Genomic DNA, 16,730 nt, shown 5'->3' with positions numbered 1-16,730 from the left:
GGCATTGCAGACTGGGGGGCCGCTTACATGGCTAACTACTCTGGCAGCATATTGTGGACCTGGGAAGAGAGTTGCCTAGGGTATTTTGTGATGTGTTATTTTCTGATTTATTGGATTTGTCCGTACTCGTATAGTCTGACTCGCCCGCCTTAGCAAAAAAAAAAAGAAGAAGCACCCAGTGTTCTCTGCCGTCCACCAAAGGATATATGGAAGCTTCATATCCCAATCGCTTATGTATCCCACACAATTCCAAGGAGGAGGAATCTTACCGACTGAATTGTCTTTTTTATTGCGCCGCACTCCAGAGAGTTTATTTGGACAAGTATAGCAGGTATATCTTCTTCCTTATATCATTTTCTTTCTCTTTGATTTTGGCAGATTGAGTCGTATGAATTGCCGTTTTTACAACAACAACAACAATAAATAATAATAATAATAATAATAATAATAATAATAATTAAAAAATAAAAAAAAAATGGACGACCGTCGCTACTCGTCAAAAACCGAGACGTCTAGAACAACACGGTGATATGTGAAGCTTTTGGTAGACCCATAAGGGTCGACGACATAGCTGTCACCTTGGCTCAGGTAGCCAAGGTTGCGGGTTCCTGGGTGACCAACAAAGGGCTACTTAAGGAGAACACCTTTGTTTTTTGCCCCTCGAACGAGGTCGTTCAGAGGCTGATGGCATTGGGGCACATAAGGGGTGACGATTTCTCGCTCCTAGTGAGCCAATGGGACCAAGTATCCCCCATAAGCTGCAATTAATATAAGGTGAGCTTCAGTTTGATTGACCTTCCTCTCATTTGCTGGAATGGAGAGGCAGTAGAGAGTATCATTGCTGGCTTTGGAGTGTTGGTTCGAACAAGCAGGACATACCTTGGCTGGGAAGACCTCACAAGCTTCGACCTGCTCTTCCTCTGCGAGGACTTGGCGCCATCCCAGGTGATAGCCAGGCGAGAGTGCAGGTGGCTGATGTTTTCTGTGCCCTTAAAAAAAAATCTCTTGCTATCTCTGATCATGTTGCGGCTTCCTATCCGGAACCCGCCAGTGCTAAGAGAAGTGCCCGCCTACGCAGCAAGAAGATTAAAGCCCTTAGGTTGGAAGAACACAGTCTGAAGGAAGAAGACATTATGTTTATCAACTCGCTTACCACTGGTGACCTTGTTAAGCTGGGGAAACGCTGTGGCTTGATCCTATCCAAGGATGGTGCGGCTTCAGTTAGCATAATGAAGAACCTAGAACTACAGCGCTGCAACCTCAATGTCTCAGTTGCCCGAGTGAATATTGTATGAATCCTCCAGCTCTGTTATGCTCCGTTTTGGATTTCTTGGATTCTGTCATGTTCTCTATGCAATGCTGAATTAATTTTGGTCCATCAGTGGTGCGCATCTATTGGCAGTTGCCAAAGTAGGTGTGGTGCAGTGGTATGTTTGGTTCTCATTGAATGGAAAGTGTTTTTTCCTTTACTCTCTTTTCTGCTCCCCTTCGCTGGATACTCACTTCTTCCCAAGCTTTCTTCAAATCACTTTAGCCCAGGTTTTTTTGCTTACTCTATGTCAATGTATCTTGTTAGAGTAATAGAGCCTCATCGCAATCAGTTGCTGGAGCCTCTAGAAAGAAAGAAACAAGAAGCTCTTCCGGTTCAAAGCTAAATCAGCGAGGAAAACGGCAAAGCAAGCGGTTCTTCTTTTTCAAAGCTGGACCTCTACATCTAGTGAAGATGAGTATAAACAGGTGGGATTAATCTCATGGGCAATGGAAACAGGATCGACTCAATACTGCCTTCCCATAGGCTGTAGAAACTCCTTTTGGGACAAGAGGCCTCAGCTCTCCGAATTGAGGCTTTGATGGGACAGGACCATGCAACTCATGCATTGGAGAAGATGGGCCCTCAAGCACCCACCTTGAGACTTCACACGTGAAGCTCTCCACAAGCCGACCAGTGGCATCGCATATAGCACTGAACTTTCAATCTTTCGACTTCTCCCAATGATTTGGGGTTAGCTTTAAGAACTAGCTTTTGATTCATAATTATACATCTTTCTCATGCAACTTATCATATGTTTCAGCTGCTCTACCTCTAGTGCAATCGAGCAATCAGAATTTTCTCTTCAAAACTTTTATTTCTAATTGCCAAGATTACTAACTCTATCAAGAGGTACGCCAGATCTAACAATATGCGAGAAATACATGCCTGGTTTACTAAGGCTGGCACCAATGTGGAAGCTTGTCAAAGACTAGTAGAATGGAGCCAAATAAGTATTCTTTAGTTCATATACGTTGACCGGTCCAACCAATCTGTAATGTTTTCCGTTCATTGTTATATCAATTTTGTACATAGCATCATACCCTATCGTACCGTTTCAGTGTAAGTTGAATTGAGATGTTATGATGCAATAAGGCCAATATACACAAGATACTCTAGAAGCACCCTGTAAGGAACTCACATAGGATGCAACTAGTGGTTGTTGATTGGCTAAAGTAGGCACACAAAGCAAATTTATGCAAACATAATTCCGACATAGGATGCAACACACAGTTGTTGAATCGCTAAAGTGGGCACCACAAGGCAAGTTTATGCAAACACAGTACAACCAGCGACTGTGCAACAAATCGCTGGGATGTGGTGCTACGTATGGCCAAGCTCATGAGTAGTAGTCTTTTTTGCTAAAACATGAGTAGTAGTCTTTGATCATCGAGACTAAGTCAAGTATATATACTTTTAACAATATTATATATTATTTATAGTATATAATATTAATTTAATATTTTAAAAAATATATACATTTTAATCTCACCTAACTCCTTGCTCCTTACCTTTTTTTTATGTTTTCTTTAACCATATTTTTAAATTATGACTAAAGATCAAACCTCAAGCTCCTGTTGATATTCGAATTAACTCATGTTAATCTCGAGTATTAAATTTTTTTTTTATCGAGTCAAGTACAAACTTAATACTAAGACTTAATAGACCTTAAGTCAAGTTTTGAGCTTAATATTAGGACTTAATCGATCTCGAGTCCAGCTTCGAGCCAAGTATTTTGAATTAAGTCAAGCTCAAGCCTATTTACTCGACTCAGCTCGATTGCACTCCTATTAAAATCATGCATTGCTTCATATTATTTAAACGGGTCATTTTTTGACCCCTTGATATATCTCTAAATCATCAAGCTTTTTTGGTACATAAGTAAATCATTTAATCACATCCAATAGCTTGAATCATCACCACCAGTCCGGATCATCACCATTAGTCTGGATCATCACCATCAGTCCGGTCACAACTAACCGGATCTAATTTGGAACCCGATTAATTGGATTCTAATCCACCTCTCTATCCATTAATTATAGGCTAATTTTAAACCTTGCCAATGATCATACATTTAACATTTAAAGAATTATATGAAGGCTATTCGGCAAATCAGATATGGAGCCCTTGGTCACATGGAAGTTTTCTGGAATCTGGTTTTCTCTATTTGCTTCAAAAACTCTCTTTCATTCAATGCACACCTCCTAAATAGTTTTGGCATGATAAGTAAAAATGCATGCTGTGTTTTCTTTTAAATATTATATAGTTAGAATTTCAAATGAGGCAATTGAAATAGATTTTAAATTACAAGCAAATATTTCAAAACTTATTTAACACATATAAATTTCTATATAATGATCAATAAAAAACTTTGAGATATTAGGGTAAATTGAGTATAAACAATTTTTTTAAGAATATAATAAGAAAAACTACTAACTTTGTTTTATTAAAATTATGAAATAGTATAAAGGAGCACAACAAAAAAATCTAGCATAATTTCTAAACAAACTAATAAATTTTATTTTAGCCACAACTTTTCTAAATGACAAATCCACCGACAAGTAAACAATTAAGCTGCAATATTGTGCTCAAAAATATAAATTAGGCTACCCAAAACCTTTATAGGCATTTTAGAAGTTATTGAAGACATATTTCTTCTTTCAACAGCAAGTTATTAAATAACTATATTATTTAAGTTGTTAAGTTCAATTTTATTTGATAAATAATGATATATTTTTGGATAAGAAGGAAAATTGAATCAAAAAATAATTATAAGAAAATGAGAAAAATATAATAGTAACAATAATGATTAATACATATATGTCCATTTATGTTGGATTTTATTTTTATGATATTATTATTATACATGGATCGTAAGATTATGACTTATTGCTTTGGCATGCCATATTAACATCTAAAAAAAACAATTTATTATTTGATTTAATTTTTTACTTATATGAAATAAAAATATTTATTTAACTTGGTGAAGTAATATGAAGAAGTGCACTTTAAGATTTTTATGACTTTGGTGTTAATGGCATCAATAAGAAAATTATCTAAATGTTTTAATGTCATTAAATGATCTAACTATTTCCCTCAAAAAGGGAAAGAAAAAATTTGTCAGTAAATCCATAAAGAAGTATTATATTGAACAAATTTCTTATAACATATATGATTAACAACAGAATAGGTTAAAAACTCATGGTAAAACAATAGCAAGAGATGAAGCAAAAGTAGTTATCTCATACATGAAACAGGGTCATACTTTCATGATACATTATCAGACCCGAAGTCCCTTGCATTCTTGACCTTTATGTGCGGCAACTGCAACTTTGGCGTACCTCCAGGCCATCTCTTTGGGCTTCAGTTCAATCTCAACATTCTTCTTCATTCTGATGTTTCACCTATAGCATTATTGACCTATCAATAACATCAGCATCATAAACCTTTTTTTGGCTGTCAATCAGCACCATCAAAGTTCCTTCTATGGAACTGAATTGCTAGAAATTGTTCCTCTTCCAACTAAGATGGCATTGTAACATGGACATGATGTTTATGTATTTTCAAGCTCAAAAGAAATCTTGGCTGGTCATGCTGTTGAAGGGAACATACAACTTGTGTAATGAACATCTAGAACCTTTTGTTTTTCTTTCTACTTTCTTCTTCTATTATTCTATTTAATGATTTGTGTTAAGAGTTCAGAAAACTAGAGATCAAAATCAGACCATTTCCATTGCTTCTTGTTGCTTCACCTACAACTAGTCAAATAAATAATAGTTTTTTCTTCACCCCTTCTTTGGGCTGATCACTGCAGAAAGTGTGATATTGCTACAGCATTTCTGGTCTCATCTGCTTTAAGATGAGAGTAGAGAAACATTTACTAGTTCATGATCTTGGGGCATGAAAATTATGGGATGAAACCAAATTCCTTTTGTCATGTCTGTTGTTTATCATGCAAGACTACACATCTGCTATACTGCATTACTGCAGTCGAGATTTACAATTAAACAAAACTGTAAGACCAGTTGCACTAAATTAGGTTGTTATCATTAGTTAAGCAACTACATTGCAACCCTAACAGTTCATAGGAAAAGAAGTTCACCGTGGTCCTCATTTACAGCTCCAATCCTTCCCAGGCATCTCTAGTTACATGACTTCCAATTCCTTACACATGGCCTTTCTTAAACATGGATTTACTTCAATGTAAATGATGGACCAAAAAGCTTTTGATGGTCCACAAATGTTTTAGCATCCATCCAAAAAACATCCAAAAGCAGCATTTAACTGCTTAAAACGTAAAGAAACCAATGCCTAAACTCCCTAAACAAAAAAGCTACGGTAACCACATCAATTTCTTACTCCAGCACCCACTCCTTTGGATCACACAATCCTCCTTGCAAATTGTGTCGAACTTAAAATATGTTCTGAAAAGTTCCCAGTAATTAATCTTGCTCAGTGCAACTCTAAAACATTTTACACTGATGCTAACCCAATATTGACCTCTCGAGTATTGTGAGCATACAAAGTTGAAAGTCCAACAACTTCCCACCACGTATTAGAAATCTTTAAGATTCCCATCACCTATTTCATTGAATACTGAATATAGCAATGGCGATACCCAACAAGTTTTCACCCAATGTGTGTCAGTAGCCAAACTCAAATTCAATCAAACAATGAGCATAGCGAGAAATTCGAGAACCTAATATGTGCAATTGTTAGAAGTACATTGTTTTTGAATTATAGTTTGGAGAAGTTTAAAGAAGAAAAGAAAAGATAACTATTAAGCATCATACATGCAATAGCTTAAGGCAATTGCTGCAGCAAACTTTACAATTTGTCTTCTAAACGAACCAAAGAATATGTACTTTACCTCCAAGTCATGGCATGTCTCTGTATTGGCAGAGAAAATGACCCATCATTATGTTTGTGTTAATTTACAAAAAGAAACTAGTCCCCTGTATTTAAAAGACGGAAATAGGTTATCATGTCTTAACACAATATACACAACAAATATTCAGAGTATTTTTCTCTTAGCTTCTATTTCTTAAGGTTTATAATTCTAGTGAAGTGTTGCAGAATAGGAGAATGTTACTTCAATGTATCTAGGGTAGCTGATGGATTCTAAATGTGCAAAATAAGCAAGCTTTTCCTCTTTAAACATATAATATTGGAAAGAAACATTTAACCAAATTCAAGTAACATACTAACATGATAAACCAAGAAGGATCTTAGTGCCAAAAAATTTACATTTCACAAATTTAAATATATGAATAAAGCTTACCTTAATGTATATGTCAAGCCTAATCAAGCAGAAAATTATGTCTAATGCAACTTATAACAGTTTTTCTGCTAACTATTGAGATTATTTTACCTGTCTAATCTGAGGAGCAGCACGTTTCATATGAATCGACTTCTTTAGCTTTTTGACTGATTCATGGTTGACCTGAATGCAGTCTTCATGCATAATCATCAATTGCTCTGCAATCTGTATTATGTCAACATGGAAATGTTTATGCATCAAGATAAGGCATGCATAAACAAAATTAGGCACCAGTAATGCCTCCAACTTCAAATTTTCACCTTTAAAGTCTAAACAATTACAAGAAAAAGTCTATAAAGATAGATGAGGTGTGCTGGCAAGTTTTACTAAAACAGTTTATATAAAATTCAAGATGAATGAGTTTAACAAAAATGGTTGTATGGTTGTTCTCCACAAAACCTGTTTTGCCAAAACTGGTAAGACACAGAGCCGGAAACTGAGTCTTATGAAAAACAGGTCTCCTTCTGTTTTTCATAGAACATGTTTTGCATAAATAATATTTTACATAAATAACATTTTACAGCTATCAGTTCTAAAAGAACACATAACCAACCAAAAAATCTCTTAAAATTACATTGCACAGAACAAAGCTGACATCAAAATATTATATCAAGGTGGACTTTAAAAGGGTCATGCATAAATAGAAATGAGAATGTTAAGGTGGATTACTATAAAAAGTTAAATGCATTAGAAAAGGCTTAGTAGTAATGCCAACATATCAAATGAAATAGTTTGTCCAGAAACAATTGTGTATTGGGAAGCGCAGAAGGAGAGGAGCTTGGATTAGAGTTGAATATTTAAATGGAGGTCTCCGAACAATTCATGGCTAAGGATGGAAATTGATTCAAGCCGCTCATGAATGGCTTTGTTTGGTGCCAATCTGTGGGCAATCAAGTACAAACCGCATGCAGATGTGCAACCTTGTTCCCAGATTTTGAGCTACAAATCAATTTCCAGCGAAGACTGAGCCAAACCCAGTCTCAATAAGGCTCAAACCATATATATGTATATATGCATAAACAATGACCAAATTTAATCCAACAATGAAATCAAAGTTGAACATGATATAAATATGTGACTAAGTTTGAATATCAAGACTGAACTGAACTTGAATTAAGTTTAATTCCTGATATATTCGAACTTGTATTTAGTCCATCTCAAATTATGCATATTAAGGTTCAAAGTATACTCATGTTTAAATCATCTTAAACTTGATCAAGCTTAATCACAAAGGAAAGATGCCGAGCTTGATACTCAGTTTCAGGGTCGAAGTTAATTTCTACTAAGCTTTAATTAAACCCAGGCCCATTTACACCTCAATTGTGGATGGAAGTTTAAATAAGGCATATAAGCAGCTCAAGGTGGCAAGAGAAGAATAGCTATCAAGATATGAACAGAGAAAACAGATTCACGGATCAAAATCTGATTCCAAGTTGAAGGAATCATGGTCAATTCATATGAGTTACAGGGATCATGAATGATGTTCTTGATATTATATCATCAAAATGCAAAGTCAATAAGCTGCATGCTGATATAAAATTCCTAGTCGGACATATGATATATCATAATGGAAAGTTAGCATCCTTATCAGAACTTAAGCATCCATAAAGAACCAAATAAGTTTGATTCTATATTGCTCGAGTATGCAATGAGGTGACTAAAAGAGCACATGGTATGCCCTAGTTTAGGCATCAAAGCAACTCCAAGCAATGCAATGATATTGGTATCTTGAAATAGAGCTCGTGTGAGGGTTGCATTTGGAAGTTTTAAATTGAATATCATGATTTTATCCTTTTACTAGGTCACAGCTCACAAATTTTTGAACTTGGAGGCATAGAGTTTTTTAAATTGTTATACAATGATATCAATATCATGAATAGAGCTTGCTTTAGGGTTGCATTTGGAGGCCTTAATTTCAAAATCATGATTTTACCATTTTACTAGTTTTTTGAGTTTCAAGACTTCAAAGGGATGTTTGGTTGTTTAAAAGTCACAATTCACAAAATAGAAAACTTTGAGGTAGTAGGAAGAGAAAAATATAAACTTAAAAACTCTCCTAAAACGACTCTAGAAATTCCCAGTTTTAAGAGAGCTTTTGCAAAATTTCTTTGCATAACCAAGCATCCACACTAGGAAACCACAAATTGTAATTTTAAAAAATATAAAATCTTAACATATGATGAAGTTATGATACATCCAACTTGTCTTACCAGGACACTCGAGTCTTAATACAAGAATGTTAGATATGTATTTGAATTGAATGCATGTCAGACATTTGGCTACTTTTTGAAGTTTTTAATCGAGTTTCTTCATAAATGTTAGAGATATGGATTCAAACAATGGATTCTCCTCATTATCTTAGTGTTAGATCTTAAACTGAGCTTTTGTATCCTTTAGAGATTGGTCGATAATCTAGGTATTAAAATAACTTGCTAAATTTCATTATTTCTAAATCCATAGCTTAATTGGAAATTTCAAATGAGAAACATGCATATTGGAAGACCTTAGTAACTCATATATTTTGATATTTTCTTTTATAATGTTAAACTTATATATGTGTTTTTTAGATAAATTCATTTTCCCAACATATCTATCCTTTCTCTCTCCTAACAAGTCAGACACATAGATATGAATCTGAATCCAATTCTTGTGCCTATGCCCATGCAACCTCTGCATCCAACCACATCCTAGAGTAGGTTCATGACAATAGTATCCATAATGGGCATCAAATATAATATATTTTTCACCTATTAAGAGATGAACATAGAAAAGAAAAGCAACAACGTACAAGAGGCCCTTGTGTATGGGGGAAGTAGAAGAAAAAGTAGAAGTGCAAAGAAAAGGAGAAGTTGACTCTTAACAAAACGTTAAAAGCAAGACCGTTAGGAACATATTACTGTAGAACAATATAAAGTCACATGTGCTCAGGTCTTTGTTTCACATGTCTACTTCATATCAATAAATTCTCTTTCTTCTGATTAGTGCAAGCTTTTTACTTCACCTTTATACTTGTTCTCGCACCACACTATCCATCTTAAAATTTTCATCTTCATGATATTTATTTGTTTGCATGGAACCTCTTTATAATCCAACATTATAAACAATACAACACCACCCCAAACAACTACATGTATTCCTCGGTCTCTACTAATTTGCCAATAGACCCTCAGAGAGTTCAACTTCCAATTAAAAATGATGGCAACAATACTAGAAGTTGGTTGATGAACAGATGGATATGGTAATCATGGCATGGTAAGATTAAATTTCAAATACTGAGCTTCATATCAGAAAAATAAGGATCATAAATCACCAGTGATCCAGTATGCCTTATCAAGATTATTGAATAACGAACTTTGTAGAACTCCTAAATCAATATTCCAGCCTTCAGACCAGAAACTATTTCAGTTGAAGATACAACATTTTTGGTCACTTCTTTGTATAGTGTATGACAGCGAGCAAACACACGAATGGCAGCAATATAATACACAAAAAATGTTGGAGCATTGTTGGCAGTTGGAAGGAGGATTCTTCAGTAAAATTAAATGTTGACAAGACACTGTTTAGCTCGAATATGGCATCATCACAAAACATAAAAAGACCTTATTTGATGCAAATCACCAAGTGATATAGTTTGAATGCCTTTAGGAGGCATATCATTAGTACTAATATTCAAAGTCCAAACACCTCTTTTATTAATTTCTTCCTAATAATAGAGGTGCCGCTCTGCATTTTAAGTCCAAACCTTTGTATGTTACAAATAACACTTCATGTGCACAAATTTTCCACAACCCAGTGTACATACAAGTCCCAAAACTCGACAAATGAACATAAGCTGACTTCATGTTGCATGAGACATTTACAATCATAGGACAATGAGAAAAAAATCACCTCCTCAATGCTGCCATCCTCGATAGTTGTATTGAAAGACAGCAGCATGTTCTCGTCAAGTATATTTTCCAAATCATCAACATAATGTGGAGCTGAAAACAGAAGAGAGAAAATTAACAAAGCAATCCCTAATGTGCCATCCTTCCATCATTTAATTTGTCCACGTCAACAACATACATCAAAAAGCAAAACGTAAGAAACAAAAAAAAAAAAGAATAGAAGAAATACAGTCCTCTAGATACAAACTTCAACAAAAAAAGGCAATGTACCAAAAAACAAAAAAAGGCAAAGACGTTTAATTCTAAAGATATATAAACTTCAATCAAATCAAACACACTTCTTAACCGGAAAAAAGAAATCGCAGGGCCAAAGTTAAAGGCTGAGAATGTGTCGTCTTTTTAATAGACAAATTCCCTTGATCAGCGTTTCGTAAGCAAATATAAGAAAATAGCAAATTTGTTTAGAAGCAATACGAAACTAAAATACAAAATTTAAAATCTAAACAGAAAAGGAGAAAATAAGGAAACATGTCCCATCCCGAAAGAAATTTTAAGTACAGTCCGAAATTCGAATTGCAATATGAACAACGAAACAATAAATTTTGGATAAAAATTGATCCAAGAAAGGGAACGAGTTGATTGGGAATCAGGGATCAAAACCCTAACTTCTGGATTGGGAGAACCAGGAGAGGAGGGTGGAGGCGAGCTCCTCCGATTTCTGGCCGGAATCCCTTCCGCCCCACTCGTTTCGGACCGCCATCTGAAGCGCTGTCCATCGAGAGAGGACGAGAGAGATCCCTTCTCGAAGAAGAGCCAGAGACTCCGGAGTGGGCGCCGCCGGGGAAGGCCTTTCGCGGCCACCTGCATCGCCGGAATCCATTGCCTCCCCTTCCCCTCCCTATTTCTCTCTTTATGGCACGCGCTTCTCCGGGCGGAGGAGAGGAGTCGGAGGTTTTTTATAGATGGGCGGAGGAGAGGTGGCGCTCAACTGAGGGCGGATTCGGGCACGTGGGATGCACGTGCAACTACGACAAAACCACAAAGCCCGTGCGACTGGGTTCTAAAACCTAAATAGCCGTAACGTGTAACGAGAGCCTATTCTCTCCGCCGGATCCTGCACCGCCACCACCATGACCAAGTTCCGAAAGCTCGGCCGCCCCGCTGCCCACCGGGTCTCCATGCTCAAGTTGCTCTCTCCCGCTCTCTTCTTTTCTCACGCTTCCTAAGTCCATGTCTCCTCCTGTTTAGTTTGGCCTTCCTCTGTTTCTTGCTAATCTCTGGAAGCTGTCTTTTAGGACCATGGTCTCTCAATTGGTGAAGCACGAACGCATCGAAACCACCGTCGCGAAGGTACCTCTCTCCACCGCCAATTTCTAGTTTTAGAGATCGATGTTTCAATTGGGGTGGGGTGTGCAGCATTTGTTCGAGCAGGTGGTGATCATTTGATTAGTGAAAATTAAGCCGAAGTACTCGTTGTGATGATTGCAGGCAAAGGAAGTTCGTCGTGTTGCAGATAACATGGTGCAGCTTGGAAAAGAGGTCCCTCCAATACTTCCTTTTGTGCTTTAGTAATTCGTTTCACCGATCGGATTTCATCAAGTTTATATTACTAACAACACTTATCATTAAATTCTGAAGATGTGGGACTTGCAATGGTGGATCAGAAAACATCACAATGTAGACTGGGATACGAAATTGTTATTTCTAATGATGCAATTGATTTGGAAAAAAAATGTTCTTTTTTTTTTAATACATTTTCGTTTATTCAAGTGCCTGACTGGTATTAGAGTGATTGTTCGGGCAAGCTTATTACGGATATCTGGAATGCATGAAATCTTGTGATAGCATATTGAGGGATTGCTTTGGGGTCAGGGAAATTTAAGAAAGATGGGAATGATAGAAATAATAGTTGAACAACATTGTATGCTGCAATAATAGGCTTCTTTCATCTGGAGGGAGTAGTACTGTTGTGAAACTTCTCTATCCATTCATCAGGCTTTTCAAATGTTAGTTTCCTAGACATGAATGGAACTGCCAACTAAACTAAGACACTTGGAATGACTCTCTTAGGAAGAAACTGACTAAGTTTTCCTACTTCTAAAGGAAACAAAGAGGCATTGAGAGAAGGAGATTAAAGAAGAGGGGTACCTAGGGATTAAGAGACTGAATGAGCTGAACTAAGATTTCTATGAGAGAAGGATTTGGAGACTTTAGTATGATGAAGAGTAACTAAAGAGTGCTTAGGAAAGGTTTTCTGGCATTAATATTGCTATGAGTAACTCAAAAATCTGGGAGAATATTAATAGGGGTCTGAATACTTGAGCCATGTACAGTGATGTTTTGGGAAAAAATGTATGTCAAGCTGAGTTAGTTATATTATGTCTGTTATATGAAGCAGCATGATGGATTACTTTTCACACCGAATATATGGAAGTAGGAGAGGGCTACCTGCTCTTTATGATTAGAAATTTCAAAAATAGACAGAATGTTTTAGGGTTTAAAAGAGATAGCGAGCTGGATGCGTTCCATTAAACCCTCTATAAATATATTCAGTGATATGGATGCATTTTGCCTAGAAAAAGATAGTCTGGAGCTATCTAAAGTTTGAGCTTTTAGCAGGACAACTATTCTTAATAGAATAACTAGTGGTGAACTCGTGAGTAGGGTCTTGAGCAGTGAGAAGAAGGATATTCTCTGTGTGAGATGTTGAGTTGGTGACAAATTAACAATGTTCTCTCTCATAGCATTTGGTGCAAATGCCCATGAAAGCTTGCAGTTTTTGTTGGCTCATTTGAACAAGGAAATTTGATAGTCATAATAAAGATGTTGGAAGACCAAACTTATATCATTACATGCATAGAGTTGGGATATCTGGACAGATCAAAACCGAAGAATATTTGAATGGTCTATAGTGGAGGTGGGTGATCAAAGGCATGCAACTACCTTCACTGCTTTGATATTATTTAAGCTATTTTTCTTTCTTTGTTGAACCCGCTTTTTTTATTTATCTATCCATCTATTTATTTATTATTTGTTCCGTCTTTCAATTTGTAGTTTCTTTGGGGCTTCCTTGTTACCTTATCAGCTTGATCTGTGTGAGACTGACATGGAAAGGGACCCCACTTTTATTATATAATTTTGGCTTTATATTATCTTTTCTGCTTCAAAACAAAGTTATGCTTGTCTCTGTATTTCATGTTAGCGTTTCTTGATCTCATCTTAATCCAACTTAATATATCCTGTATGATTACAAACTAGTCTACAGTTTCAATTAGGTTCCTTGATTTTTGTTTATGCTGCATTCGCCTTACTTTGATACAGCAATATGCTTTTTCTATAGTATTTTGTTGCTTTATTTCTTTCTTTCTTCTATTTTTCATTACTTCATCACCAAGTTTAGTCATCAGTTTTGGGGGGTCTTCCCTCTCTCTCTCTTGTCTTGATAGTGGCAAAGGACGAGAACCATCTTTCCTTTTTCCCCTTCCTAGATTTTGTCATTGACGGTAGTTTTCTTCTCCACGGTGGGGGGGGGGGGGGGGGAGGGGGGAGATCAGTTCGTATATGGGGGGGAGATCAGTTCATATATGCTTGGGACAAAATGATACCAGAGATAGGCACAAAAGTGTGAAAGCCACAGACCTAACAATGGTGTGGTCAAGATGCCTCTAAATGGGTTTATTTCATCCTTTTGCTCTTGTTCTGCTCTTTTTAAGTTTTCTAACAAGGGAAAGTCATTTCATACAGATCCTGAGAAGCCCTTTATCTGAAGTCTTCATACACCCATAACAGTTGTTTAACATGTTTTGCAGTTGCTTCCTGACAGATCTGTTATTACTTATTTTGCATATTTTTATAACTCATAACATTTCTATGTTATCTGATAAATATGATGCATGATTCATAAAGTTGATATTTAATTATGTACAGATTTTCTTGTAATAGTCATGGTTTATGTTCAATTCATGAGTTTGATTGTTTTCAGGGGACACTTGCAGCTGCACGTCATGCTGCTGCTTTTGTTCGTGGTGATGATGTCCTTCATAAGTTGTTTACGGAGCTCGCTTATCGCTATAAGTAACTATCTAATTTATTAACACTCTATATGAGTCATTCTTCCAAATTATATTACTCGTTTTTTTTTAATGGAAGAAGTTTCTTTTGAAATTCAGAGACCGAGCAGGTGGGTATACAAGATTACTTCGGACTCGCATACGAGTTGGAGATGCTGCACCTATGGCATACATTGAGTAATTTCTCTTTTCTTTTCATGTCTACTAAAATTTAAAATGTATTTTTCATGGTAATGATGCATGGAGTTTTATATATGTTAAATTCTTGTGGACATGTTGTATGGGAGGGCAGAAGATTTATACCTTCCATTCACTTGTCATGGAATGCATAGATAAACTATAATTCTCATACAGAGTTGTGTTTGACACAATATAGGAAAACAATTTCGGTGCCTGATTATTATAGTATATTTTACTTCTTCATTCAATTTCGGTGCCGGAAGAAAGGAAAATTGCATGACTAGTAAAGCAGAGTCCCATGTGCTGAATTTAGTCAATCCAGCCATCAAACATTTCTCATAAAATTAGTCACTACTTGAATTTTCTGGTTGTCATGTTTTACCAAAACAAGTTAGTAAGAGACCTAAGAATGACTTTTGCCAAAATTCTTGTTTGGCTGCTTTCAGAAACCCTGTTTTAACTTGATATCAGGCTTTATAATGTATGTTGTAGAATTCACTGATAATTATATGTCATCTCCAATCATGCCCCAGCCCTTAGCATGATGATGGGATGTGGAAACTGTTTCACTGCGAGAGTTCACGTTGGCAAACTTTCTCGTTCCATATGCTGGCTCTCTCTTCCCCAGTTCTTATGCTCTCATAGCTGCACTACCATGATTCCACTGCAATTCCATACCATATTCACCTGTATTTTGTAGCATATTTGTATCTTGTCCAAATGCATGTGTTGACATTGTTTGTGCACATACAACGTCAATATCTGGTCCAGTGATCGTCTTCTGCTCATTATTGGGATTGAACAACTCAAGCATTGACTCCAAGACACTAAAACATGAAATGACATCAACAATTTATGTGAGATTCATGGTCAATGTTATATTAACACCTTTGAATTTAACTCACCTCTAAGACTTTAAAGTTGTGATTTGATACAAAAAATGATGTGCGGCGCTACTTTCTTTTTCTGCTGTTAGAATGTATATGACTTCACTCAGCAGTGGAAATAACATATCAACAAACAATAGTTCTTGCTTTATACTCAGTTAAATGGGTTTTTTATAGTCCAGCAGTATGTATAATTTCTTACATATGTGGACTTGAATGCAGATTTGTTGACAGGGAAAATGAACTCCGAGAGGCTAAACCCCCGAACCCCCAACCACCTCAGAGAGTCCCTCTTGATCCATGGACAAAGTCCCGTGCTAGCCAACAATGGGCTTCGCCTAAAGAGAATCAGAACTCTGGATCAGAAACTCAATAAGTTCCGTTTTGATGCATTTTTGGTAAAATAGAATTTCTTTGCTTCAAAGAAATTTTGTAACTTAGCAATTCAGAGAAAAGGATGCTAAATGCTTATAGAGAATCAGCTTATTTATATGGTGATAAGTCATAATTTGTAAGTTGTCGCAGTTGGTAATCCAAAAGATATTCTGTCGGTTGTGGCTTATTGCATGCGGTCAATGCTGGATTTTGGTAATAAAATCATCCTTGATAAATCCCTGCTTGCACTGCTGAATGAGAGCAATCCATGCAGACAAGAGGGTCCGTTTGTTCATAAATTTCTCTTCTCCTAGATTAAATGATCATATATAAATCATCCTATGGTACGATATGAAAACAGGAAGTTCTGTTAAAAACATTCATAGAAAGCTCACAATTGGGATGCCACTCTCCCGAGTGGCGGGAGATGATAGCAGCACATATTTGGATGTCTGGGTGTGCGTGCGTGCTTGCGTGCGTGAAGATATGTACATTTACACGGATATGTATATATGTACATATGTACATATATACAAATATGTACATATATATACATACATATATACATGTACATACATACATACATATATATATATATATATATATATACACACATATGTACATGTACATACACACATATGTACATGTACATACACACATATGTACATGTACATACATATACACATATACATGTACATACAT

At 36.1% G+C, this 16,730-nt stretch overlaps 2 protein-coding genes across 5 annotated transcripts; one reads left to right on the top strand and one right to left on the bottom strand.

Moving 5' to 3' along the window:
- Positions 1-4,425: 4,425 nt before the first annotated feature.
- Positions 4,426-11,468, bottom strand: LOC103716948 (pre-rRNA-processing protein TSR2). Of its 4 annotated transcripts, none has more exons than XR_003387514.4 (5): positions 11,183-11,468; positions 10,518-10,609; positions 6,681-6,794; positions 6,180-6,264; positions 4,426-4,729 (listed from the first exon to the last, which is right to left on the bottom strand). XR_003387514.4 is itself a non-coding variant. In XM_008805164.6 (4 exons), exons 1-4 carry the CDS (start codon positions 11,394-11,396, stop codon positions 4,697-4,699), a joined length of 453 nt encoding a protein of 150 aa, XP_008803386.1. In that variant the 5' UTR covers positions 11,397-11,467; the 3' UTR covers positions 4,426-4,696. The 4 variants fall into 4 exon arrangements, 2 of the variants coding, with proteins under 2 accessions (XP_008803386.1, XP_008803387.1); XR_003387515.4 differs by having other exon boundaries at positions 4,426-4,713; XM_008805164.6 differs by lacking the exon at positions 6,180-6,264 and having other exon boundaries at positions 11,183-11,467.
- An 81-nt stretch (positions 11,469-11,549) lies between these two features.
- On the top strand, positions 11,550-16,264 carry LOC103716947 (uncharacterized). The gene is made up of 6 exons (XM_008805163.4): positions 11,550-11,702; positions 11,812-11,866; positions 12,005-12,055; positions 14,499-14,590; positions 14,686-14,763; positions 15,876-16,264. The coding sequence occupies exons 1-6, from the start codon at positions 11,647-11,649 to the stop codon at positions 16,027-16,029; spliced, it is 486 nt and encodes a 161-aa protein (XP_008803385.1). The 5' UTR covers positions 11,550-11,646; the 3' UTR covers positions 16,030-16,264.
- Positions 16,265-16,730: the final 466 nt, after the last annotated feature.

The sequence above is a fragment of the Phoenix dactylifera genome, chromosome 5, assembly GCF_051530095.1.
Source record: "Phoenix dactylifera cultivar Ajwa chromosome 5, Ajwa_hap1_PhDact_Kaust_v1.1, whole genome shotgun sequence".
NCBI lineage: Eukaryota > Viridiplantae > Streptophyta > Magnoliopsida > Arecales > Arecaceae > Phoenix > Phoenix dactylifera.
Note: the sequence above shows the minus strand (reverse complement) of the source record. Positions and strands in the feature narration are given on the sequence as shown.